General features: G+C 33.4%; 1 protein-coding gene across 1 annotated transcript in view; it reads left to right on the forward strand.

Moving 5' to 3' along the window:
• COL15A1 (collagen type XV alpha 1 chain) overlaps positions 1-27,962 on the forward strand; it is a 196,182-nt gene that overhangs the window by 99,148 nt on the left and 69,072 nt on the right. The window contains exons 9-18 of the mRNA XM_051966718.1: positions 1,081-1,134; positions 3,335-3,412; positions 5,538-5,654; positions 7,021-7,146; positions 10,729-10,791; positions 12,483-12,518; positions 12,988-13,119; positions 19,103-19,171; positions 23,591-23,626; positions 23,742-23,825. Of these exons, the coding sequence (XP_051822678.1) occupies positions 1,081-1,134; positions 3,335-3,412; positions 5,538-5,654; positions 7,021-7,146; positions 10,729-10,791; positions 12,483-12,518; positions 12,988-13,119; positions 19,103-19,171; positions 23,591-23,626; positions 23,742-23,825 (795 nt within the window). The remainder of the gene's footprint in view (positions 1-1,080; positions 1,135-3,334; positions 3,413-5,537; positions 5,655-7,020; positions 7,147-10,728; positions 10,792-12,482; positions 12,519-12,987; positions 13,120-19,102; positions 19,172-23,590; positions 23,627-23,741; positions 23,826-27,962) is intronic.

Raw genomic sequence — 27,962 nt, forward strand, 5'->3', positions numbered from 1 at the left:
GTTTAAGATGAAATATATATATATATTGACCATTGGGAGGTTTTCTGGTTTGATGCAAAAAAAAAGATGAATTTAAAGGTAGAAAGAATGACAATAAATAGTAATTTATAGTGGTGCATAGTATCTCTTTTGAACTTTGTGAACCTTGTGAAGAAAATAATGTCATTTTCTCCACTTTACTAATGAGGAAACTGAGGCTCAGTGAGTTAATTTATTTGCCCAATATTACAAGCTAGTAAGAATTTGAAGTAAAAAATTGAAATTTTGTCTCTCTGACTTCAAATCCAGAGCCCTAGTCCCTGAAATCCTAGGATAGTGGGAAGGACCTCAAAAGCATCTAATCAAAGCCTTTCCTTTTATAGCTGAGGAAATCATAGCCCAGAAAGGATCAGTAATGTGATCAATGGAACCCAAATCCTCTGACTCTAAAAGGGACACTTTTCAGCTGTAACATAGTGCCTTTGAAGTCTCAGTCAGAATCCTTGCTTTTTCACTTTAATGTGACCTTGAGTAGTCTCTTCACCACCCTAAAAGACAATTTTCTCAGCCACAAATTGGGGGTACTTCTTGTATGGTCTATTTCTCAGGATAGTTTATGACAAAATAATTTTTTTTAATTAATTATTTATCATAAAGTACAAAAATACAATATAACTTGAAGTTGTTGTTATTATGCCTCTTTGTACCCAAATTTGCCCTTTGTGTAACTAAAGTGCTCTGATTCTCCTAAGAGTAACATTTTGGAGGGATGAGATACAGTTATCCTTTCTTTTACATGAAGACCAAACCTGAAATTTTAGCCTCTCTTTTCCTACTAATGAGGACTACAGAGATTAAAGAACATCTAGTTGGGTTGAATTCAACATTTAAAAAATGATTATTATAGCTTTTTATTGATAAAGCATATGCATGGATAATGGTTGGATCCATTCACAACTAGCTTTGTGGCCCAGTTTTCTCCATATCCCCTCCAACATTCATCATTATCTTTTCCTGTAATCTTAGCCAATCTAACAGGTGTGTAGTGGTATCTCAGAGTTGTTTTGAATTCAACATTTTAATAAAGCAACTTAATTTTAGGGTGAAAGAGGACTCCCAGGACCAAAAGGACAGGCTGGCTCAAAAGGGGAAAAGGTATGTACATAAAGAGCTAGTGTTAAAAAATGAAGTTGCTTTAAGTTTATTGCTGTGAGTTTTTAAAATATATATATATCATTTTAATCATCTCTATCACATTTCATAATAGAATAGTGATTCAGATAAAGACAAAATAGGCTAACAACATCCCTGGGCAATTAAGTTAGCGCTACTCACTGAAATAATTGTTAGGAGGACTTTCTGGCTGAATTTCTGCAAAAGATTTTTTAAATGGGAAGAGGACTTGATGAGTTTCTCCTGCCTTTTTCAATTCCTATAGTTGGTGGCAAATACCTCTCCAAGTGAGAGAATAATTTTATAATTTAGTGTCTGTTCCAGGAAGGGGAACAGAGCAAGCTCCCCCCCCCACACACACACACATGACTTATATGTACAAAAAAAGAAAAAGATGTATTGAGGGTATTTTTTAAAATCATCAGGAGAGCATGAGGCTAGAGTGTGTGGTTCTTCACAACTGCAATTAAATGGGAGAGATATTCCATTAATACCTCAAGACAACTTCCCAGCTTTACTTTTTGTATAGGAGAAGTTACATCTCTGTTGTATGTTTGAGATACTTCCCCATTTTTTATTCATTTCTGGCTCATCCTGATTGAAGATGGTGATTGGTGGGGAGGGAGACTGTCTATTTACAACAAGAGTTTGGGGGAAATGAGAATATGAGATTATAATCTTTCCTCATTTCCTCAAAGTCTGATAACAAAGGAGTTATGGAGGACCTGATCCTAGGTCCTATGAGGAGCCCAGATAGACACATATCTTTGCAGTTACAACTGGAGAAATGGAGAGTAGATTTCTGAGATGAAAACAGAAGAAAGAAATAGGACAATCAATTATTATGAGCAGAAAGCTCTTCCCAGGAGTACTACCAATTAAATTGTCTGGCTAATGTCTGGAGATCATTTTTGGATTGTTCTCAAATGAGAATCAAAGGAGGAACTAAAATAGACTTCTAAAACATTAAAATCCCAACAAAGAGGGCAGAGGGAGATTGGCTTCAATGATTAACATAGCAATATAGAAATGTGTGCATGCATATGTTTTCTTATAAGCAATATCATTTAAGAGAGGAAGGATAATAATTGCATTTACAAAATTCTAAGAAACAAACATGTCCTTATATGCATAATTAAAAGGGTCATGAAAACCACAAACCGAACACTATGAAATGAATCTCAGCAGTCATAATTAAATGAGCCACCAAAAAACAAAAATAGTGAAATTGAATAGGCAAAAATTTAAAGCCCAACAGTTAGCTCAAATCTTCAATTGTGTATGTACAAGATGGAGGAATTCTTTCTTTATAACAAAATTCTATAAGCCAGTGTCACATAGAACTTTAATGAGCTCCCATTATATAAACCAGTTGTGTCAAAAATTCATTTATGAGTAGGGGTCTTTTTTGGGGGGGAGGGGGAGGAGATACTATATTCCAGATCCTAAAGTAACAAATAGGTTATCTGATTATCCCACCAAAACCTATTTAACCCATAATGTAGCTGAGTGTATTGAACTAATATTCTTAACGTGACTTATCATGCTGGTGTCAGAGAGTGAAGAGAAGGAATGATTCTAATGTAGCTATATAGCTACATTCACATAGCCTATGTCAATGTTTCACCCCGAAGGCAGAAAAAGGAATGGAGCTGTCTTCTCCCTTATTCTGATAAATAGCTGGCCTGGCCAAAATGTTTAAATGGATGAAGTTAGTCATTGCTACCTTTCTAACCTCCTTATCTGCTCTTACTTGTAAACACAAGTGAATCTCTAACTTCTAGAAATCCAAGTAGTATAACTAAGCAATAGCTGGGGAGGAGGGGGGGAGAGAGGGGGGCAGAGAGGAAGAGTTAGGAGTTAAGGGAGCACTATGAAAGCAGCTCTCAATCCATATTATCCCTTATGAAAAGCCCTGGGATAATGATTTTTGTTCATTTTCTTTTCTCTATTCTTTTCAAATAAGTATTTGGAAGGGTTAGTGATGATAAGGGTCAGTAGCAGATTTGAGGGAAGGCAATCAAGTAGGCATTTGACAAAACTTGGGAATGATTCTTGACTGAAGATATGTAATGTCTCAAACACAACTAGTTGTTTTTTGAAAATGGATGAAGCATCTAACTGAAAGAGAGGCTGGGAAAGTGGAAGAAGTCTAAACTTTGTTGACTTTCCTTCCCTTTAGGGTGATCCTGGTGAAGGAAAGCCAGGTCTTCCTGGCTTTCCAGGTTCCCCTGGACCATCTGGACCTCCTGGAACATTGGTGAGGTTCTTATCTATGTTGTAATCTATAGTAATTTTTTGTGAAACCAAAAGATGAGAAGAATGAAGCTTTTCTTTATCAATCCTATGTATCTGCCTTCAAAACAAACTATAGTTCTTTAAGATTATATTATGATATTATAATATGTTATATTATATCATACTATATCATTTTATTTTATTACATTGGATTATATGTATGAAAGAGAGACATAGTTGGGTCTAGCATTTGCGTACATATATTCACACATATGTGTGAATTATATATAATCTCTTGAGAACTATAAATTGTTTCAGTTCTTGAAATCACATTCATGGAATTCATAATGGAAGGTCAAATCATTAAACACTTTAGCAAGAAAATCTAATGAGGAAAGGATAATGTGTTTATTATAAGGGAAAATAATTTATAAAAGTCTTTGAGAGAATAAACAAACATGGTAGATAAAGCACTTAAATGAAGATAAGAAAGAAGCATGGCAATAATATCTTAAGGCTTTCTGATGGAAGTGGATTTCTCTGACAAAGAGACTTAACTGAGTTTCATTGGAGAAATGATGGACAGAAACAGCTACACCCAAAGAAGGAATACTGGGAAAGGAATGTGAACTATTTGCATTTTTGATTTTCTTCCTGAGTTATTTTTACCTTCTGAATCCAATTCTCCCTGTGCAACAAGAGAACTGTTTGGTTCTGCAAATATGTATTGTATCTAGGATATACTGCAACATGTTTAGCATATATAGGACTGCTTGCCATCCTGGGGGCGGGAGGAGGGAGGGAGGGGGAAAAAACGAAACATAAGTGATTGCAAGGGATAATGTCGTGTAGAAATTATCCTGGCATGGATTCTGTCAATGCGAAGTTATTATTAAATAAAAATAAAATTTATTATAAAAAAAAAAAAAAAAATAATATCTTAAGGCTTATTGATGGCACAAGATTGGTGAGGTTCCATATTAAAAGATACTAGACAAATCAAGTGTAGACATTTTAAAAGTTTGAGAGACATATTTTTGGGTAATTTAATCATGTTATTAATGATGCCAGCATTTTAAATAAAAGGTCAATTCTTGAATGTCTAAAACAGTCAAGGCAATAGGACTTAAAGTTTTTGTGCTCCTGAAGGAGAGGTGTTCCTGAGGATGACAATGAACTCTCATTGTTTAACACTTAATGAGAGGTGAACTTTACAAAGAGATGTGAGCTCACTGAAATAAAGGGCTCAGAGAGACTCTTGGATAAAGAAACTATCCATATAGAGATCCATATCTCCCACCCACATCTGAGCTGGTTAGGTGAAGACAATGTTAGTCCTGTTTTCCATCAGCCCTGTCCTTGAGAGACTGGACAAGGAAATAGAACAGGAGGAAAATCTGGGGTCTTCCCAATTTTAATAATTGATTAATTTTATTAATAATTTTGTTAATAATTAATAACATAATTTTGATTAATATGAGAGCAAAATAATCATTTCTCTTAAGTGGAAATAGGAACTAAAAAATAGAAAGAGGAAACAAAGGTAGATATAACTAGGACTTCTGTGGAAAATGAAGTAAAAAAAAAAAAAAAAGAAAAAAAAGAAAAAAAACAAAACAAAACAAAACAAAACAAAACAAAAAAAAAAAAAAAAAAAGAAAAAAGAAAATGAAGTATAGCCAATGAGAGTCCCAGCTGTGTGACTTAACTATTAAGTCAAGTTCAAAAGCCTTTTCTTCCATGAAGTCTTCCTCAATGTACCTTCAGGTACATTGGTATCATGTATCATTTTGCCTTGTGCCAATGAAAGGAAGATGTTCTGATTCTAAACTGTCTCCAGACATAACTTCTTGGGGGAAGTGTGGGTAGGAATCATGTCTTATAATTTAGTACATCCCCATAGTACCTCATAGATACTTGTTGTAGTAAGAGTAAATAGTTATTGAATAACTGGTTCCTTTTAATGTTTCAAATCAATACCCTTTGATGTTATTAAATAAAATATCAATAAGTTCTTGTTAAAGATCTGTTTTCTTCTTTAGATAGCTCTCTAAGTATTGAAATGGCCAAAGATTTTCAAAAACATAATCAACCTTACAAAGTGCTGGTTTAAAACAAGTTTTAAGAATGATTTCCCTTTGTCACAGGGTATGATGGAGATTGATGGTTCTGGCTTTGATGCTAATTCTGGCTCTGGTTCTGGCTCTGGCTCTGATTCTGATTCTAGCTCTGTTCTCTTTGAAGGCAGTGGAGAACTGCTAAGAGTAAGTATGAATCCACATTGGACCCAACTAAGAACTGATTAAATATGAAAGTTTAAGTGATAAAACCTGGGGTGAATTACTATCAGCATTACTGTTTCTCACCTCTCACAAATTTCTCTCATGAAGTAGACTAATTCTTCATGATCTGTTCTCCTTCATGTCCTCCACCTTCATGTAAAACACATCTTTAGGTCATGACCAAGTCTCATTTTCCTTGTAGTATTTGCCAATATTAACTCTATTCCCTTATTGGAACTTTATTGGATCTTTCATATTAAAATGGAAAGACAGTGGATTTGTCTTGAGAAGAGCTGGGTCTGACCCTCAGTCTAACACTTATAGTTACTTATCATCCCTGTGTGTCAGCTTCATTTTGTAAATGAGGACTTGATGACTCCTGTGGTCTCAAATCTGTGTGACTCTGGCCAAGTTACTTAACTCTGATCTTCCTCAGTTTCCTCATCTGTAAAATGGAGGTAAAAATATTACCTCTCACAGTTATTGTGAGAATAACAAGAGATATTATTGGTAAAGTGTTTTATAGTATCATATAAATGGTAGCTATTTTTACTGCTGTTATTAATACTTTCTCTTACTCTTTATCTCTTCTTCTGTGTTCTAAATGTGAGTTTTCACTAAGCTTAGGGTGTTTTTTCTTTTCTTTCTTTTTATAAACTCTCATTAACTCTTAGAATTTAAATTATCACTTCAATTCAGAAACAACACTCAAATCTCTCTCTACAATTTTGACTTTCCTCCAGGACTAGGTTCTAACTGCAGTTCCCACATCCCAGAACTATCCCAATCCCTTGTTCACTTGGCTAATGGAGCTTGTAATGTAAAGTTATTCTCATCTTGGGTACAAGGCCACCTTCCAGATTCTTTGCCTTTTCTACTTTACCTATTACTTACTTTCTGATTATCCCCATAGTTGAATATTGAGTATAAAAAGATTTTCATTGACAATAGCTAAAACAAAAATGCTGGTTTTATGAAAGTTAAAATGCATTTAATCAGAGCTTCTCATTCCATGAACATTTTGGCTAATTGATCTTGTTAATTATTTAATAATCTTTAATAGAGGCAGCTAGGTGGCAAAGTGGATAGAGACATAGCCTTGGAATCAGGAAATTGTCTTCCTGAGTTCAAATCTAGTCTCAGACATATAATGGCTATGTAATTCACTTAATTTTATTTGCCTTAATTCCTAATTGTAAAATGAATTAGAGAAGGAAATGACAAACCACTTCAGTAAGTTTGCCACAAAAACCCCAAATGGGATCATAAAGAGTCATATGTGACTGAAATAACTACTAAGCAATTCTCAATTATTATTTCTTTTTTTGTTGTTTTGTTTTGTTTTCAGGGCCCTCCTGGACCACCAGGACCTCCAGGATCACCAGGTCTTCCAGGAGAACCAGGATCTGAATTATATATAGGACCCCCTGGTTCACCTGGAGAAGATGGACCATCTGGTGAACCAGGGCCCCCAGTGAGTATAAGAAATCACACATTCCTTCTTTGGGTTAATTCAGCACCTTAAGCCATTTCTAGATTGCTTGGCCTGGTGAAAATAAGAGATAGAGTAAATGGCAGTTTTAACGAAAAAAGCACTGTACAAGAAGTTAGTTGATCTAGGTTCAGAATGAAAAATGGTCAATATGTAGATTGATGTTTTGTTGTTTTTTCCCTTGATTCTATCCATTTGTTATGATAGGTGGGACACTTATTGGGGGAGTAGAGGAATGCTAGTGTTAGTGATTCCCCATCCCCCCAAAAAAATTAAAAAGAAAAGAGAGAAAAGAATATCATTCAAGCATTAAAAATATATATAACAGAAAGAAGTTCATGGGAATACACAAACAAGCAGGACAGCTTTGAAACTGTGCCAAATTTATCATAAACTTAGAAAAAATGTTATATATAATAGAGATCCACGTTACATATAATCCTCTTCTTCTATTCTTTGTGTACAAAAATCATATTTCTTGGCTTTTATGAAACCACAGTATGTAACAAAAATACACAAATAAAATTCAAATAAATTGTAATTATAGCATATTCTAGATATGCTGGCTTACTATTAGCAAAAGAAATATGGTTAATTCATTGTGACTTTTCTTGATAAATCTATGATGGATCTTTATCATTGCTTCCTTTTCTAAATGTTTCCTAACCTCTAATATTGTAGTTTAGAATTTTTCCAGGAATGAATTCACTGGCTTATAGTTTTCAGACTTAATTCCCTTCCATTTTTTTTAAAAATGGGACAGTTATTTTCCACTTTTGTAATTCTTCTGCTATTCTTCATGCTTTTCTAAGATGTTACTAATATTGGACTATCAATTATATTCACTGATTTTTTCTGTGCTTTGGGTTATAGTTCCTCCACAATGAACAAAGGTAGCTAGTGGCTCTCTTGCTTGTTTTCTACTTATCTATTTTACTTTGTATTCAAATTAATAGAATGTCTAAAATTTGTTGAAGAGTTCTCTTGGCCATATGGTGTGACTGGGAAAGAAACTGAGACCAGTGGTTCTAGTTCTTTCACTGACTGGCCTTAATGTAATTGTCCAAATAACTTCTTTTGACTTCATTATCCTTGGGTTCAATCAATTAATGTCCAAGGCTCCTTCTAGCTCTGATATTCTAGAATTCCATATACATCAAATTAATTCCCTTAATACATACCCACAGTTTTGCCCCTTAGATCATTCTTATTGCCTTTCTTTCATTTTATTATATTTACCATGTTAAAAAAATCTTCAGACCTTCAGCCGATCCAGAATGCTTTTCTCTCTAAGCATCCAACTGCCAGACTCCATTTTTCAGATTGATCTATCCTAAGAACAAAAGGGTGAACATTCTCACAGATAGTGTTTGCAATCTTAAAGAGGTGGGCATTTTCCTCTTTTTATAATACTCCAAGTATTGCTAATTGATCTAATTTGATTTGTTTCTTCACAACTATGTATACCACCTACAATAAGTAGAAATAACTGACTAAAAAGGATAATGTATTGTCAACTGTGATTAAACTAAAATTTCTTTTTAAAAATGTATTATTTATTGATTTTTGACATTTTTAAAGAATTGAGTTAAAAATTTCCTGCTTCTAGTCCCTCCCTCGTTATTGAAAAATCATGTAACAAATTTCCATATTAGCCATGTTGCAAAAAGAAAAGCAAGAAAAATAAAGGAAATTTTAAAATTATGCTTCAATTTGCACTCAGAGATTCATAAGTTCTTTCTCTGGAGGTAAATCATATTTTTCATTATGAGTCCAGCATGGTCTTGGATCATTGTTTTGATCACCATGGCCTTGGATCATTGTTTTGATCACCATGGCTAAGTCTTTCACAGTTGATTATCATAATATTGCATTTACTGTGTGCAGTGTTCTCCTGGTGATCTCCTCACTTCACTTTGTAATACTCTATATAAGCCTTCCCAGGTTTTTCTGAAACCATCCTTCTCTTCATGTATTTCATCACAATCATACATTACAACTTGAAACTCCAATTTCTAAAATTTGTATTCCTTGAACTTCTCTTTGACTTTGGTGTTATCATTCCCAACTTATTCTGAATTTTCAAAGAGGTAATCCTAGAGAAAACAATTATATCAAATTTCCTTTCTAATTACATGGTAAAACACTGTTTCAGCAAGATCACTAAAGTTTATACATATTTTAGAGCAACCAACTGCTATACAACTTTCAGCTCTTTTTAATATTTCAAAACAATCTCTTCCCTTTGACCCTTTTTTAATCAGAGTTTATGATCCATTTTTTATAACAATAACACATACTTGTAGTGCCTTTTCTCTGGTTGATCTTAATTAATTAACTCTGAGTAAACTAATATCACATGATATTAGTGTTTTAATGAAGACATCTGAAGACACATGACCCAGTTTTTTACAACTGGATTTTTTTTAATGAATCAAAGTATTCTGCAACACAACCAAAAAAAGCAGAAATGAGCTGAAAAGCAGTAAAAAAAAATTACTTCATTTACAGATAGGGTAAAAGCTGACAGGAAAGGAAAGAAATGGGGGGAGCATGTGATGTGTGTGTGTGTGTGTGTGTGTGTGTGTGTGTGTGTGTGTTATTGACACTGCATATCCAAGATTTACTTTCACTTCTTTTAAAAATTAAAGCCAAAGACTAAGTTGCCTTAAGACAACTGATTTCTATTGACTTTGATTTCCCATCTAGAAGCCCCTCCTGAGTTCGAGTTATAATCAGAATTGATAGAAAGTTGTAGAAGATACCAAAGAGACAACTATTTTTATGGAGAATTTGTGATTTTCTTAAAAACAAGTTAAGGAGGAACAGCTAGGTGACACAGTGGATAGAGCGCTGGCCCTGAAGTAAGGAGGACCTGAGTTCAAATCTGGATTCAGACACTTAACACATTTTAGTTGTATAATCCTGGATAAGTCACTTAACTCCAATTGCCTCAGGATTAAAAAAAAAAGTTAAGGTTTAATTTCAAGGTTTTTCTCTTGAGATTCCACTTTTTTGCTCACTATCCAAAGATCATTTGGATCTTTTATTTTTAGGCTTAAGAGCTGCCCATCTCACAAACTATATATATGCCACCAAATCATTTTTTTCTGCTTCTGTATAGTCACCAAAAACAATATTTTTACTTAAAACCTTTTAGCCAGTGGCTATACCTATTGTAGATGTGGCCGATGCTTCTGTGGAAATAAAAATGAAGTACCAAAAGCAATGTAGTATAGTAGAAAGAGAACTAGATTTGTAATTTAAAATTCTAGATTTTGAACTTCAACTTATCTGCTTCTTATTTAGGTAAACTTGAATGAATTTCTTAACCTCTCTGGGTTTCTGTTTCTTCATCTACTGATCTATATCATTGTGCTAATGTCTTTTTAATGATTCTGGGTATAAGCCCCCTAACAGGTAAAACATTAAAATACAGCATTGAAGACAGCACACACATTGAAAGGCAAATTGATCTCAGAAATTTGGTTTAGGTCTGATCATAATGCTTCATTTATTTTATGAGGGATAACTTGGTCTCATAAGTTGTTTTGATTTCAATAGGGTCCTGATGGTCATCCAGGATTTAATGGAGCTGCTGGCCTTCCAGGAATGAAAGGAGAAAAGGTAAGATCAAGATCAAAAAGTGGATATTAATAAAAGAAAAAAATAAAGTTTCCATAACCTGACTTCTTGGAAATAAAGGCTATTGTCTATTGCCTATAGTTTTCTTCCATGTAATAACAAATATAGTAATGCATATGAGTCATATTTCTACAAACTTTAAAGTTTATAAATGTCTTCCTTTTAGCAACTGTGAGAGGTGTAGGCAATACAAATCAAAAGAACACCATATAAAATCAGAGCAGATGGAGATTACTTGTGAGAGGTACTATCAGTTCTATTCCATGCTTCCTATATATGGAAGCTCTGAATATGGTGGAGGTTTTTTTAAAGTTAAATCAACTCTATTTTCATGAAAAATAAAGTTTTTTAGGAGAAAGAAAAAGTTGTCTGATTTTGTAGAATTTACTTCATAATGATCATATTTTTTCTTGCAAAAGAAATATCATTTATATGAGCTTTAATGCTGTCTTACCACTCCAAAATGAAAATATTGTTTCCTCTCTTTCATTTGTTCATTCATTCCTCCCTCTTTCTCCCCTTCTTCCTAGCTTTTACTCTATTTCTGTTTCTTTCTCATCTCTGTCTCTGTCTCTATCTCTCTGTTTCTGTATCTCTTTCTATCTCTCTCTGTCTGTCTCTCTCTTCCCTCTCTTTCCTTAGATGACCACTAAGTTCCCTTTCATCATTAAATATCTTGTCCTATCTGTGTCCTTGTGCCTAGATGTTTTAAAGATAGCCTTAAGCGGTTCTGAAGAGACTTTTTATACAAGCAAATACAAAAGCATTGTCAATTTAAAGAATCTGCAGATTCTACTCTCTAACAATGTGATTTTGAGCAAGACTTTTCATCTGCATAAGTTCCGTTTTCTCATCTCTACATTTGGAAAAATAGTCCTTGACTGCTTCACAGGGTTATTCTGAGGAAAGCATTACATAAACTAAAAGGTGCTAAATAAATGTGACTTGCTATTGCATTCAGTGATTCTGCAATAGGAAACTTGAATAATATTATCTGACATGTCTACATCATTTTAAGATTGGGGGGAAATCTTTTTACAAACATGACTTCTCTAGCACCCCATAATAACCCTGTGAAATATATGCTATGGAATATTCCCTATTTTCCAGATGAAGAAACTGAAACATTAACTTGTCTATGATTACAGATTAGCAAGCAGAGTTAGGATTTGAATCCAAATCTTCCTATTAGTAGGACCAGTATTCTAGATCATAGACCAATGTTTCAAACCAATGTTCTTTTCACTGTACTCTACCATAGCTAAGTGGATTACTTTGAATTTCCTAGTGTTTTCTTGATGATGAAAGGTGGTTTCAAATATGCATTAGCTGAATGACCCTGGTCAAGTCATAATCTCTGTCTGCCTCAGTTTCTTCAACTGTAAAATGGAGGTAATTATAGTACCTACTTCACAGAATTGTTGTACAGATCAGATGAGATAAAATGTGTAAAGTGCATAACATAGTATCTAGCATATAGAAGGTGCTTAATAAATGATAGTTTCTTTCCCCTCTCCCCATTATTGAATCTGAAATTAGAGGAAACTTTTTCATGGATATTGTAAAGGTGGATGGTCCTCAGTGATTACAACTTAGTAATAAGTCTTCAGACATTCATAGGAACTGATTCTTTTATTAATATTGACTTAATTGGAATTTGTTTTATTTTTCAGGGTGAAAAAGGTCCTAATGGCTCCACCGGTGAAAAGGTAAAAGAGGAAGATGTTTGTAGTCTAATTCTGATATTTTTATTAAATGTTAACAATATAATTGCATATGTGTCATGAGCATGAATGTCAAAAGGCAGTATGTTCAATTGTTCAAATGAATCTGTGATCTCATTGATTCAGGGTTTCTACAACCATGCAAAATTGAAACTCACCCATGTAGAGTAGCATAACTGAAAAAAAGATCATGGGAAGACAGTATACATGGAGGACTTATCAGAAATATTTCTTCAATTCCTTGCCATCTCTTCCACAAATGTATTCAAGTTAGTTTTAAAATTTATCTACCAGTGAACAGAGGAAAAACAATTCAAGTAATATTAGGAAACAACCATCATAGAATTTATCAACTTAATTAAATTAAGGAATGATTTTTCAAACCAGGCAAATATTATATCATTTCAACAACTGACTTAAGCTCTTCTCAATGTAATCAATCTTTGCCTTTTAGGGTGACTCTGGAAAAAGAGGATTACCAGGTCCTCCAGGGAAAGATGGGGTTGTTGGAGAGCCTGGCCCTCCTGGGCTCCCTGGTCCTCCTGGGCCCCCTGGTGTCAGCTGTGCAATGGGACTTGGATTTGAGGTAATCTTTCTTTTTGTAATTATATATACATGAAAGAATGATAAAATTTAATAAACAAGACTGATTTTGTGCACTCTCTTTTCTCACTTCTGGTGTACTAATACAGACTCAAATAGAATTTCATTTTCTTTAGGTTTTGCTCCTAGTATAGGTGCATCCTGCATAGCAAAGCTACTTAGTGGTTTTGGGATAATCTTAAAACCTTATCAGCTAATTCAACAAGTATAGATTGAGCACATACTGTAAACAAAATTCTATAATGTCCCCAGATCCCAATGACAGCATTAGGCCAATTGCCTGAAGCCAACCACAAATTAGTTCCAGATATCCTCACACCTAACCCCTATTCTGCTCCATACATTATGACATGATTTTATCTGTAGAAAGGATCTGCCTCTGCTCTATTGATCTTAGTTCACACAGGACGAAATGTCCCCAGTAGCAGTGCTTTTTGTGTAACTAATTGCATGCATTTTGCTTTTCAGATTCTGTTCGGTTTTCTTAATTTACAAATTAAAAATCTGCTAGTCATCTATTTATGCCACCAATTAACAACTGTTATGTATAGAAAAAGTAATCTTTGGGAACACAATATTTATGGATTTTGTCATTGCAGCCTTCCCTGAAATTAGTCAAATGAAAGTTGACATAGGATAACAATTAAAAAAAAAAACAAAATGCTTTCTAAATTCTTTCTGTCTTTTGAGTTAGTTACCTTATTTGAAATATGAAAAACTATTTTAAAAGGAGTAACTCTTCATTCACCTTATGAGAATAATTATCTTGTACTCTTAAGTAGCTTGAGGTAACTAAGTAGTCACAACCTTTGTCTCACCTGTAAAATGGGACTAATAGTAGCATCTACTTCCCAGAGTTGTTCTGGAGATCAAATAAAATGTAAAGAGCTTTGCAAGCCATAAAATATTTAGATAAATCCTAACTATTATCATAACTTTTATTATTGTGGTGGGCCCTTAATTAAATTATGTACTATATAATTGGATATTGAAGTCTTCTTCTAATGGTTCATTGTGACATCAAGATAAACTCTGGTTTCTCCAAAACTGCAATTTGAATATGCAACAAAGTAGAAAAATGGCTTTTGTGTTCCTGTTGACAGATTACATGTATCTCATCTGAAGAATAGCTTGGTGAAGTTTGGAGAGATTTGTCAGCATGTTATTTACCAAATCGTGAAGTGTTTGGTTTTGGGGGCAAAGTAACTTATGAAACTGGCTACTAATTCAGAGAGTTAGATGCTTCAATCTGCATCAAGGAATAGAAGATGCAGATGAACAAAATCGTGACTCAATAATCCATCAATAGCATCAATAAATCCAAGCAATTCCCTTTTGCCTCTCCTGCAAAAGATAATGCAGAATTGAGAATAATTTCCTTTCTTTTCCTTTACTTCTTCCTTGACATCCATCTGTTAGCCTGCTATTAAATGATGATTAGACTTAAGAATAGAATAATATCCTTATGAGATCTCTATGACCCCTGTCTAATAGTATCATGGACAAGAGTTTTTATGCTACTGTCCTCCAGATTTGATTAAAAATGAGACTAAGCGATGTTCTTACTCCATTTACTCCACTCTAAGAATAATACAAGGAATACATGAATAGAAAGGTTAGATGGAGATAGAGGCATGAAGGGACTGTCTAGCACACCTTTTTCTGAAAAATAATAGTCAGAATCAAAAAATCTGGGTTCAAGCCTACCTCTGAAACTTATTATACTTGATCTTTGACAATCATTTAACGTCTCTGAACTTGTTAAATCATTTTTAAAAGGGAAACAATAGTATTTGCAGTACTATCCTTACAGTTATCATTTTAAGAAAAATAATTTCAAAGTAGGAGCAAATATTGGTGGTATTTTGTTTCTGTCTTTGTACCCCCAAAATCTTGTATAGTGCTTCACATGTAACAGATGCTTAATTAAATCATTTTTAAAAGGGAGACAATAGTATTTGCAGTACTATCCTTACAGTTATCATTTTAAGAAAAATAATTTCAAAGTAGGAGCAAATATTGGTGGTATTTTGTTTCTGTCTTTGTACCCCCAAAATCTTGTATAGTGCTTCACATGTAACAGATGCTTAATAAATGCATATTAAGTTGAATAACATTGCTAGCTGTTTTCATTATTGTTGTTATTATGCTGCATAAATCACTTAGTCAAAAACCACAAACATCATCCAAATAATTTCTGTATTGCTGAGGGAAGGAAAGAGATTAGAAGAAGGAAAAGTTGCATATCCACATACTTCTACTTATTCAATATTTAAACAAAGGACTATTTGCTTAATTGTTTTTATTAATAATATCATCACAGCATTTTACATAGCTCTTTAAGGTTTGGGAAGGGCTTTGTACATATTTTTCATTTGATTCTCACAACAATCCTATGAAGCAAGTACTATTATTATCCCCAACTTACAGATAAAGAAACTGAGGCTAGGAGAATTTAAAGACTTGTCTAGGATTACGTTACTAAGAATCTGAAGGAGGATTTCAATTCAAATCTTCATGATTTTAAGTCTAATACTCTTTATCTATTTTGTTTTCGAGCTAAGAAGGAATCAAATGAAGGCCTATGATTCTTCTCATTGGTATAGTGGTTTCTTTAGAATGAAAAATGCCATTCTAATCCCTCAACCAGAGCATTCAGTGCACCTACTTCTACTTTACAGTTTTGTCCAGTTCCTATATTTAGAGTTACGTTGATACCTTCACCTTTTAGACATCCTAAAGACAACCTCAGTACATGACAGACTGAGATGTCGTCAATATGAGAACTTGCTCTTCTGATGGATATTACAACCCATTCATGCCTACTGATTCTGAGGAACTCTCCCATTTTCCCCACATGTCTTCCATAGAAGAAAACTTATAGGAGCTTTCTTCTAGTTCTTTTGACATAATATCAGAGATAACAAACATAACACATACATACACACACACACACGCACACACACACACACACACACACACACACACACACTTCAAAACCATTAGAAAGTAACTCAGTGGTTCATAGTCAGACTAGTGGACTTGGAGCCATGAAGAATTAAATTCAAATCCTGCTTAAAGCCACTTATACTCTCTCTGCCTCAGTTTCCTCATCTGAAAAATTGAAATAACCTACCACCCAGGGTTATTCTGAGAATAAAATGAGCACTTCACAAATATTAAAGAATGCTATAAATCCTAGCTATTATTACTGTTAAAATTATTATTAATTATAATATTGCCAAGGATATCTGACATTCAGGCTTAAAAATTATAAATTTAAGTTATTGTTATCATTTCAACTACCACTCCTATGCAAATGACTTCTAAGTGTACATATCTGATCTCATATCTTATTTGAGCTTTAGTTTCACATTTTTAGCTATTTATTGGCTATTTTCAATCAGGTATCCATCCCACAGGCTTTTCTAGCTTAAAATGATCAATTGAAACCTCGAAAGTCACAGATTTGCTTGTGCTATCAGCTGATCTCCAGTTATAATGAAGGTACTAGACATATCCATAGTACAAACATGAGAAGATCCATAGTACACAGTATGAGAAGAAAGGGAAATGGACATACCCACAGCATCCCTGGGTACCTTTCCACAAAGCAGCATCTTGCTTTGGAAATACAAAGAAAGACATCCCTACATTTGAGAAGTCTCCTGGGAACATAAAATATTGTGCAATGGCCTTTTCTAGATCTAACTCTTTTTTTTTTCTTCAAACCACCGAATCTCCACAATCACAGGATCATAGATTTAATGCTAAAAGGAACTTCAGAAACCAAGTCCAATCCACTTCATTTTACAAGTGAAACTGAAGATGAGAGGAGAGAAATTACTTGCCTTGAGTGAGGTGAACTAGTGAGGATCTGCAGGAGAATTCCAAGTCAGGTTTTTTCCAAGGCTGGTGCTTTTATTCACTCTGACACCAAGCAGCCAATCTCATTGACTATTAGCAGCAGAAGATTTTCTCTTTTCACATATATTCCTGATAGGCTGAGTTCTGAAAAGCCTGGAAAGACTTATATGAACTGATGTTGAGTGAAGTGAACAGAATCAAGAGAACATTGTTCACAATAACAGCCAAATTATATGATGATCAACTGTAATAGATTTGGTTCTTCTCAGCAATGTGATGATTCAAGATAATTCCAATAGATTTGGAATGGAAAATGCTATCCACATCCAGAGAGATAACTATGGAGACTGAATGTGGATGGAAGCACAGTATTTTTTACCTTTTTTTGTCAGTTTGTTTGTATGCTTTTTTTCTCATGGTTTTCCCTTTTGTCTGATTTTTCTTGTACAACATGAGAAATATAGAAATGTGTTTAAAAATACTGAACATGTTTAATTTATATTGGATTGTTTGCTATCTTAGCAAAGTAGAATGTAAAGGAGAAAGGGAGAAAATTTTGAAACACAAAATCTTACAAAAGTGAATGTCGGAAACTATATGTGTATTTAGGAAAAGAAAATATTGTTGAGGAAAATATATTCCTGGTATACATTCTCCTTGTGTACCAGTAATGATAGAACAGAACAAATTTGCTAGGATGGTGAGTGAAATGATTCCTGCCTCTCATGTTGATAATAAGGCTCTTAACTGTTTATAAGCATTTCCCTTTAGCCTCTTTCCCTCTCCAATCATCTTTAGTTGAATGAGTTTTATTGCTGCCTCTTATTTTTATATTACTAATACTTCTGGACATTGTATGGACATGTATGTGCCCATATATATATGCACAAACATATATATATATATATATATATATATATATATACATACACATACACACAAATACCATGGGGCTCACCACCTCATTTGTCTGCTCTAAAACTTTCAGGGGCTTACCTGTATCTTTCAAATAAATAACTTCTTTTTAATTTAACATTCAAGGTTCTCCACAGTCCATCTTTCTGTGTTTTCTTTGAATAACATCCCAGTTTTTACTTTTAAATAAATGATTCAACTAAGTAATAAAAGGAAATATACAGGCATTAGAATTTGATTTCACTGGTATAAGGAACAAACTCCTTCTGCCAATTCAAGGCCCCATCTTCATAGGTTAGAGAGTCACTTAAAGCATTGAAAGATTAAATAATTTATCCAGAGACCTATAATCCCTGTGTTGGAGAACTAAAACATGGCTCTAAGATCTACTTTCTATCTATGATGTTATGTACCCTCCACATTCCAGGGCTGGTCACCAGAACTGGTGCCTGTCCCAGTTTAACTGTCCCAGGTAAAACTTTTTTTTTAAATTAATAGTATTTTATTTTTCCAAATATATGCAAAGAGAGTTTTCAACATTCACTTTGCCAAACCTTGTATTCCAAATTTTTCTCCCTCCCTTTCTCACTTCCCTCACCTCAAGACAGCACGCAATCAGATATAGGTTAAACATGTGCAATTCTTCTAAATATATTTCCATATTCACCATGCTGCACAAGAAAAATCAGATCAAAAGGGGAAAAAAACATAAGAAAGAAAAAAACAAGCAAACAACAACAACAACAAAAAGGTGAAAATACTATGCTTTGATCCACATTCTATCTCCATAGTTCTCTCACTGGATATAGATGGCACTTTCCATCACAAGTCTATTAGAATTGTCTTGAATTCCCTTATTGTTGAAAAGAGCCAAATTCATCACAGTTGATCACCACATAATCTTGTTATTATTGTATATGTTTTCTTGCTTCTGCTTACTTCATTAAGTATCAGTTCATGTAAGTCTTTCCAGGCTTTTCTGACATCAACCTGCTCATCATTTCTTATAGAACAATAATATTTCATGGCATTCACATACCATATCTTATTTAGCCATTCCCCAACTAATGGGCATCCACTCAATTTCCAATTCCTATGCAAGAAAATCTTGGAAAAATTGTAGGCAAAATCAATAAGTAGTTTTGATTATTTGATCTATATATATATTTTTTCTCCTTTTCTAGGATATAGAAGGCTCTGGAAGCATTAGACTGTTGAGTGAACACAAACCTGCAGGACCAACAGAGCCAAATGTAAGTTTATTTTTAAAATCAGAATTTTAAGTGATTTGATCTCTTCAGAAATAGAATCTCTATGAATATTACTTGAGAGTTGGAAACTGGAAGTGGGAAAGAGGAGGGAAAATAGACATAAAGGAGAAGCCTTGACTTTGTCCATAATTCACTGGTTATTGTAAATCGTTTGACTACTTTATGCCTCTACTTTCCCATTTGTATAATTTCCATAATGCCTAATACTACCTCATAAAGGCACTATTATTATTTATGAGATAAGAATCTATGGAATTTTGAAGTTCTAAATGAAAGATCAATCCAATTTACAATGGATAGATTGTCCAAAATGTACTAAAGCCCCTCGTTAGACACAGCTCTGTCTATAGGAATTATATGAAGTGTTTTTCAAAATGAGATCCCTATTCAGTGAACAAGGTGCTTCTTTTTTAGTTTCTATTTTCCCAGAGTTTATTCTCATATTTAATATACTTTGCCCTTTATTGAGATTACTAAATATTATTGAAGGAATAACGATAGTGCAGAATACAAGAATATAGGCACTATTAACTTCCAGAAGGGATTTATAACCTCCATAAAGCAGAGAAGACAAATTTTCATGATAAACCACAAAGCAGAGTTTATGGGTCACTATCATCCCTTTTTCCCCCCAGGGGAATATTATGTAAACATTACATAAGGCCTGTGGACCATCAAGAAACTCACATCCTTATATATACACAACAACCTTGGTCAACTGCTTTCCTAATAACTCTGTCATCTCCATACTGTTTTCTACTTAGGGGGAAAACTATCAGGAACTGTTTATAAACATCCCCTGCTCATAAATGTTAATTAAACAATCCTGTCATTTGATATGACCCTTTAGTTCCACAAATGGCTCTCAAGCTCATAGTTTTGGCTGCTTAAGAAAGTATCTATGATGTATCTGTCTCCTGAAAAGCAGACATGAGCTAGTAAAATTTAAGTGCTTATTTTAAGTGCCCCTGGAAAGCTGATCTGGACTGATTCCCCTCAGATCAGACACTCATAAATCAGATGTAATGATTTTTCCTAAGTCCTGAAACAGACAGGTCTCTATCTTTTTTAATTTTCCCTTTCTAATCTGGAATTTCTCATGTGTAACCAAACAGAAAAGATGATCTAAGAAGGAACCCCATAATCATGTAAGGGTTCCTGAGCTAAGAAGCTAATCTTGAGTTGACTCTAGTTTGATTGTTAAGATAATAAAAATGCTGTCAAGTGGCTAAGAACTTTTTTTTTTGCATCTGTAAGAGCTTATAAACAGTTAATCACCCCAGTATAAACATCTGAAGCAATTCATTGAATTTGAAGCCATTTCATCCAGAGTAAGGGCCCTATAATTGCTTTGATTTTAAAATCCCAGCAAAAAGTTAAAGGCCCTTTGTTGATCATTTTGACTAACTGCTCCTTATAATAGGGAAATTCCCTTCAGAGTAATCATTTTAGGCATCTGTAGGATATGTAGGACATTCTTCACAGAGGAACCCTACCCTGGCATTATTTACGAATTGTTCTTTGCTCTTCTCAGTGTGGCAATTATATGTATCGCATTTCTGGATAGGTCCTGAGTTCCAAGGATTGAGATACTATTTAGCCTGAAAAAGAGAAGAATTTAGAAGAACATGTTCCTAGCTTTCAAATGTTTAAAGAGCTATCATGTGGAAGGGAAATGAGATGTCCCATCTGTAGTTTCAAACAGTCAAACCAGAACCATAGGATGGAAGTTACAGGTTTTATTCTAATAAAAGAAAATAGGGGGAGGGAAATTTACATGATAACTTTATCATATATTTAAAAAGAATAGCAAGTTGTTCATAATAGATTCACAGTTTCATATTATGGAAATGCTTTTTTTATTCCATAAATTAAAAATAGAATGAAGAAATTTTTTTAAAAGAAAGAAAAAGGAGAAAGGCAGCATAGTGTAATTGGAAAGAAACTGGCTTTGGGGTCAGCAAGTGATTTTAACTTCCACCTCTGACATATACTGGATGTATGACCCTAGAGCAAATTCACTTTACCCCTCAATGTCTCAGAATAAAGGGTGATGGGTTGAAGAGATTGTAATCTCCATTGGAAGGGGAAATCTCTAACTATCCTGATGAAAGCACAACAATATAGAAGATATTTGTGACAATTAAAGCTATCCAATAAATACAGTGACTTGTAAATTAGTGGAATCCTGTCTAATGTTCTGACAGGAAGCTATCAACTGAGGTTAGAGAGATTAAGAGATCTTGAAATGGTCCAGTCACTGGAGGTTAAAGATTAGGCCAGTCCTGCAAACAATTCTTAGACATAGGCTAAATCTAAAACCAGAAGATCCACTCTAGGAGAAAAGCAGAAATTTGTCACATCCCTAAAGTTCTACCACCACAAAAAAAAAACTCTGTTAAATCAGAAACTTACAATTGATTATTTGAACCACAATATATGAATTTTCAGTTTAACCCTTATTATATTTTTATCATTGTCAGTCATTTCCCAGAGCTTTGTAAACATCAAGACACTACAAAATTGATTCACTACGACTTCTACTACTATAAATCATGTTATCAAACATATCAGCTATTCTCATCTTTGAATAATCTGTAAAATGATTCATAGAAATTTTGTTATTCAGGTTCACAAATCATCATGGGGTAGAATGATCAGAAAAAACTTCACCAGACAAACTAGAATTGGATATTCAAGTTGGATGATGGGGGACAGGGTAAGATAGAGGCTGATAATAAAAAAATATACAAAGAGAATAGAAATTTTGTTATTCAGGTTCACAAATCATCATGGGGTAGAATGATCAGAGAAAACTTCACCAAACAAACTAGAATTGGAGATTCAAGTTGGAAGATGGGGGACAGGGTAAGATAGAGGCTGATAATAAAAGAATATACAAAGAGAATACTGTGAACAAAGGGGTAGAGACAAGAATAACATATTGGTCTGAAGGTAAGTAAGCAAAATTAGCTGGAAGTGAGTGTTCATTTTGGGAACTATTGAATGATAGAGTGTTACTATACTATTGGACATATAATTTCTTAAAAAATTATAGGACAACAAAGAAACAAAACTGTTTGTTTAGGAAAAATCATTACATCTGATTTATGAGTGTCTGATCTGAGGGGAATCAGTCCAGATCAGCTTTCTAGGGGCACTTAAAATAAGCACTTAACATTTTACTAGCTCATGTCTGCTTTAAATACAAAATCATGGTATTAAATATAAAATCTCAGTATAGAAATAGAAAGGTATTAGACTTTTTTAACTAATAAAAAGATAAAATTATTGGTGAAATTATTGTTAAGGAAAAATTTATCTAATTTATCTATGGATTAAAGAAAAAAGATATAGAGAAGGGTGATTGGTTTGAAAAATATTGTAATAATTTTGGTATAAGACTATGAAGATCTATGCTGGGGTATTGGATTGGAAAGGAAGAGAAATCAGAGACAACACAAATCAAGTCAAGTCAAGAAGCATTTATTAAGTATCTGTTATGTGAAAGACACACTGTGAATTATGACAATACGAAGAAAGGCAAAAACTTACAAAGGTAAAAAAAAATCAACAAGATAAGTAAGAATCAAAGATAATTCTAGAGTTTTGAATCTGAAGAATTTGGACAACGATACCATCATTTATGAAAATAGGAAAGATGGGGAAAGATGTGCCTTGATGATATTTAACAACCAGTTCTCTTGGTTCACCTTTGATGGAAAGGGTCTAGTTTGGGAGAAAAGATAATAGGTTTATTTATGGACATGAAACCATGGAAATGGAATCATAACATCTTAGAGCTATAAATATATATATATATATATTTACATGATAAATAAAATAAATATGTATAAATAATATATTATTAGATATCTAATATAATATTTAATATCAATCTAACTTCCCATTCAAAGTAACAGCCAAAATCTAGGGAAAATGGTCATCATGGTTTGTTTGATTACTTCTAGTGTGAATGAGGTCACAAATTTTCTCATGGGAAAGAGCAAGACAAAATAAGCAAGCAATTTGTTTGGCTGGAATATAGGTTACATGAAGGACAGCAAGATGAAATATACCTGTGAAAGAACACCACATATAGTTTGATGAAGTCTTAAATATCAAGCATAAATTGTTTATATTTGTCCTACAGGCAATGGGAATCGTTGAAGGTTTTTGAGCAGGGGAGGAAACTAATACATATGAATTAGGAAAATTATTTTGGCAGGTGTGGCTAGGATGGATTGTAAAGAAGAGATCTCATGTTAAATGTTTCAATGATATTCCAATACTCTAGAAGAAAGGTAATGAAGTCCTGGAATAGATAGGTAGAGGAAGAAAGAATAAGTCTCAAAGAATTTTTCAATAAATTTGTTGGGTTTTTTCCTTCATTTTCTACAGGGTCCAAAAGGAGAAAAAGGAGACCAAGGGCTTAAGGTAAGTTCACAGATCACAAAGTGGTTAGATTTAATTCTGGCTGTCATTTCTATTTAATTATGCAAATGTGAATTTGATAACTATTTTCTTTGACATCTTTTCTTTCCCAAACCAGGGTGAAAAGGGGCGTAATGGAGATAGTTTAATAGGGCCACCGGGGCCACCAGGACCACCAGGAAGAACTGTTGCAGTGTCCGCAGTGAGTATCTCAGACTCTTCACACAGGTTTTCCTTCATTTAATACACACAGAAGTAAGCAAATGGTAGAAAAAAAAATTGATTCATTCATTGATTAAGTATTCATTGAACATGGGCTTTCTACCTTTGGCAAGAAGACATTCTGAAGCCATCTGTTATTCAGTATTTTTTTGCCTATTCTTTAAAATTATTTTTTAAAACATTAACATGAATCTATTTTTTTCTTCCTCCCACTTCCCTTCACTCTTTCTGTGGTGTCAGGGCGAGGGGAAGAAGAAAAACAAAACCACATCCCAGGCCAACTATTTCCATCCTTGAGCTTTTGATCTTTTGGCTAGTTGGATTCTGTGCACAGGCTTGAAAAACACTTGAGAGAAGAGAGAAGCTAAGCTAAAGGAGAATCGTGTAGAGCATGTGATAGGTTGGGTGAGAAGTAGCATAAAGTGAGAAATAAAGGAACAGGAAAGAAAAGGAGCTGAAGACAATTATATCGATTACCCTGTAAGCTGTCCTTCACTGAACCTTAATGCTTTCATCTCATCTTTAATAAAATTTAATACTCCCTAATTAGCAATCACATCAGTCAGAGTTACCAGAAAAAGAATAAGATACATAAAATAAAAGACTTCTGCTTTCCCTCCATTCTCTCTTTTTTTTAAGAACTTAGGGATTCTTTACCTGGAGGCCCCAGATGCTTGGATAGATTTTGGGGAAAGCAGAAGAAGGATCCAATAACTTAAATGAGAAAAATGATATCTTTATTTCACTAATGCTTGTTTTCCTTGGTAATACTATGCATTTTATTTTATGCACTTAAAGACATGGTTCTGAGAAGGAGTCCATTGACTTCCCCAGACCATTAATGAGATCCATGACACAAAAATGACTGACAATTCATTTGACTAGGTGTTCCTCCTCCCAATGTGGCATCTTTGGCATGCATTATGAGAAGTTTGTCATACTGTAACATAATCATAATTTTCAGTTTAATTTTTATTTGAATCAAAAGCTGGGCTTCAGTGCTAGCTGTCCTTATACCATCAGATTAAAGAAAATCAAAGTTGTCATTTAAGAAGCTGTGAATTCTAGAATCATATTGGGAGAGATAGGATCTAGGAAATCAAAAGTTCATTTCCATCCAGGTAAAATGAAATTAAGATGAACATTCCAGAAAGGCAGCCTTAGAAAGTAAATAAAGGGTAGAACATGTAAAAATAAAGGAATAATGTTTACAGCAGGGCTACTAAAATGGCTATTAAGGAAGCAGGTAAGGGAAGCCCTATCTGTGTTTTTTTTTTTTTAAACTATAGATAGAAATAGGAATTATGGAAAACATGAATATAACTCTGTGGTTTGCTGAAGTGACAAAATGAGCCACCTCCTCTTCCAATAACTATTTCTTAGTGTCATTGCTAAGCTACCAGGTATAAAGGCTCACAAAGTAGAAGTCCTAGGGTAATCTCTTTGATTCACCATAACCTAAGGGACATTTCTGGTGAGAACAGTTCTCATAGAGGTGAGTGTACAAATACTCAGATCTCTAAGATAGAATAGAGAAATATGACAAAGAGATCTATACTCATCACAGTGACTTGCACATAATACATACTTGATAAATGTATTTTTAATAAAGGAATGAGTGGATGTTTCGTAGAGAATTGAGCATGACATTTAAGAATCAATTTTAAATCATTCACAGAACACCTCTAAGATGCTATTTGGATCAGAACTATAATGTTACTGTTTGGGGAACTCCCAGTGATGAAGTTTCTCCTACCAATATGTAGAAACAGTCCCATAAGTAGTCAATATATATTAAAGCAGAATTTGAACCTAAATCTTCCTGACTCTGAGTCTGGCTCTCTGTTATCTACTAGTTTACTCAATGATTTCAGATGACCAAATGCTATTCCAAGAAATAGATAAAGTAGAAGAACTTGAAGAGGAAAAGAATAAATAATTCCATATGTATCCATATCTATATGTTTTGCTTTATATTTTACAAAGTGTTTTCTACCCTACGATATTAAGATAAATAAAATTTCTGAGGTAACAATGAATATTAAAGGAATAATAATGGAGTAACTATGAGAGAGATGAAAGAAAAACAATATACAGCTAAGTTGAGATTTTTAATGCAATTTTTAATAATCTAAAATTTGATTTAGAGTGAATTATAAAATGATGCCAGGTCACATTTAATCAAGCCCAAATTTGGTTACTGTTCCATATTTGAGTTAGTTGAGAGGTCTAACATGCTTACTAACAACAATCTGTATTTGTCTAACATTTTCTGTGAATGGGATGTGCTGCTGTATATCATATTGCCAACAATCATGTTAATTTTAGAACCTGTAACAAAATGGACAAAGATTAAAATATTTCGGATAGATACATTGCAAATGTATAGAAAAGAAGTGGCTTTCTCTTACATAAAAATCAAAAATGTATTGTAATTGAATAGCATAAACCCATATCATAACTATTCTAAATACAACAATATGGCCAAATGCCTAAATCTATGGTACAGAATAATATACAACATGCAGGTGAAGCAAAAGAAAAAGTCAAAGTTTCATTAGTCTTTCTGTGATTTGCAAACAAGTATGAGGAGTAGAAGTGTTACAGTGCTAGAAATGAACCATCCTTAAGATGTATGGATTGAGGACTTCAGTCAAAAAATTCATTCTTAGCAGAGATGCCATTCAAGCAAAAGTGTTGAGTTTATTGAAAGTGAAATGGATAGGGAAGAAAATGTTACTGTAAATTTTGGCTCAATCACTTTTTAAAACTGAGTTCAATTGCATAATGTTAGAATTAACATTCTGGGCAGCACAATGCATAAAGTGCTGGGCATTAATTTGCACAATGAGCCTCAGAGACTTGGTAGGTATATGATATATTTAACTTCAATTTGCCTCAGTTTCCTTATCTGCAAAATTGCAGATAATGGCACCCACCTCCCAGGAGTGTTGTGAAGCTCAAATTAAATAATAATTGTAAAGACTTAGCATAATACCTAGCAAGTAATAAAGTGTTATATAAATGTTGCTGTCATTATTATTATTATTATTATTATTATTATCAGAGAAGTGACCATTATGGATGAGTAACAGCTAAATGTCTTGATGTTTTAAAGAAAATAATAAAAGAAAATGGATACATTGATCAACAAATTTTTAATGTGGATAAAATAAACTTTTTGTAGGAAAAGTTGCTTTCCCGTGCTTGTCTTTCTAGGGGAAAAAAAAAAGCTCCCAGTGGATTTAAAGTGTCTAATGATCACTTAATTTTTTATTGAGAGATAATGGAGAAGGGCATCCTTAAATAAAAAACCCCAAAAGTCTTGCTTATCAATCTTAATTCTTGGGTTGTTAGGCCACAAATACTTCTAGTTCTTTGGGTCAAATTAGAAACCATGGCTGATCAAAACTATTTTTTGAAAGCTAGAATTCAAATAATTTTGGCCCAGCTACTATATTATATAATATTACAAGGACAACAATACTGAGTTTAAAGTATGGCTTATTTTAGATAATGCCCCAGGTCATCCAATTATGCTTGGTTCATTGTATAGGAATTTGAAAATGTAAATTTGCCAAGATGTGCCTTACTATCAATATATTATCTTATTATCTTATTAACAATATAAACTTATCCCTAGATATGATATTCAGTAATTTTTTTATTTTTTAATTTAAAAAAGCTTTCTATATATATATACTATGTTACTTTGTCATAAACAAAGTTTTCTTATCCTTTGCTATTATTACATTAATAAACAGATAAAAACATTAAAAAATTTTTTGAAAAATTTTTCCATTAGATTGGAATAATGATATTTTATATATAATTATAATTTCATATGATGAGATGAGAATTCAAATAATGAGAGCATTTTATAAGATTCATTATACAAATCAGCATTTGTATGTAATTAAATAAGAATGAATTAAAAATTAATGAGAAGAAATTTATTAAAATATAATGCCTGAGTTGTTTAAAAGAATCAAGTGGCATTGATGAATTGGCAATGACTTACAGTATATTGTTGAAAGTCTGTATTTTTTTTTTTTTGTTAAATTGAATTTGATTAAAATAATGTTGCAGACTAAACAAAAAGAAGTAGCTAGGGAGC

This window comes from Antechinus flavipes, chromosome 1 (genome assembly GCF_016432865.1).
Source record: "Antechinus flavipes isolate AdamAnt ecotype Samford, QLD, Australia chromosome 1, AdamAnt_v2, whole genome shotgun sequence".
NCBI classification, from domain to species: domain Eukaryota; kingdom Metazoa; phylum Chordata; class Mammalia; order Dasyuromorphia; family Dasyuridae; genus Antechinus; species Antechinus flavipes.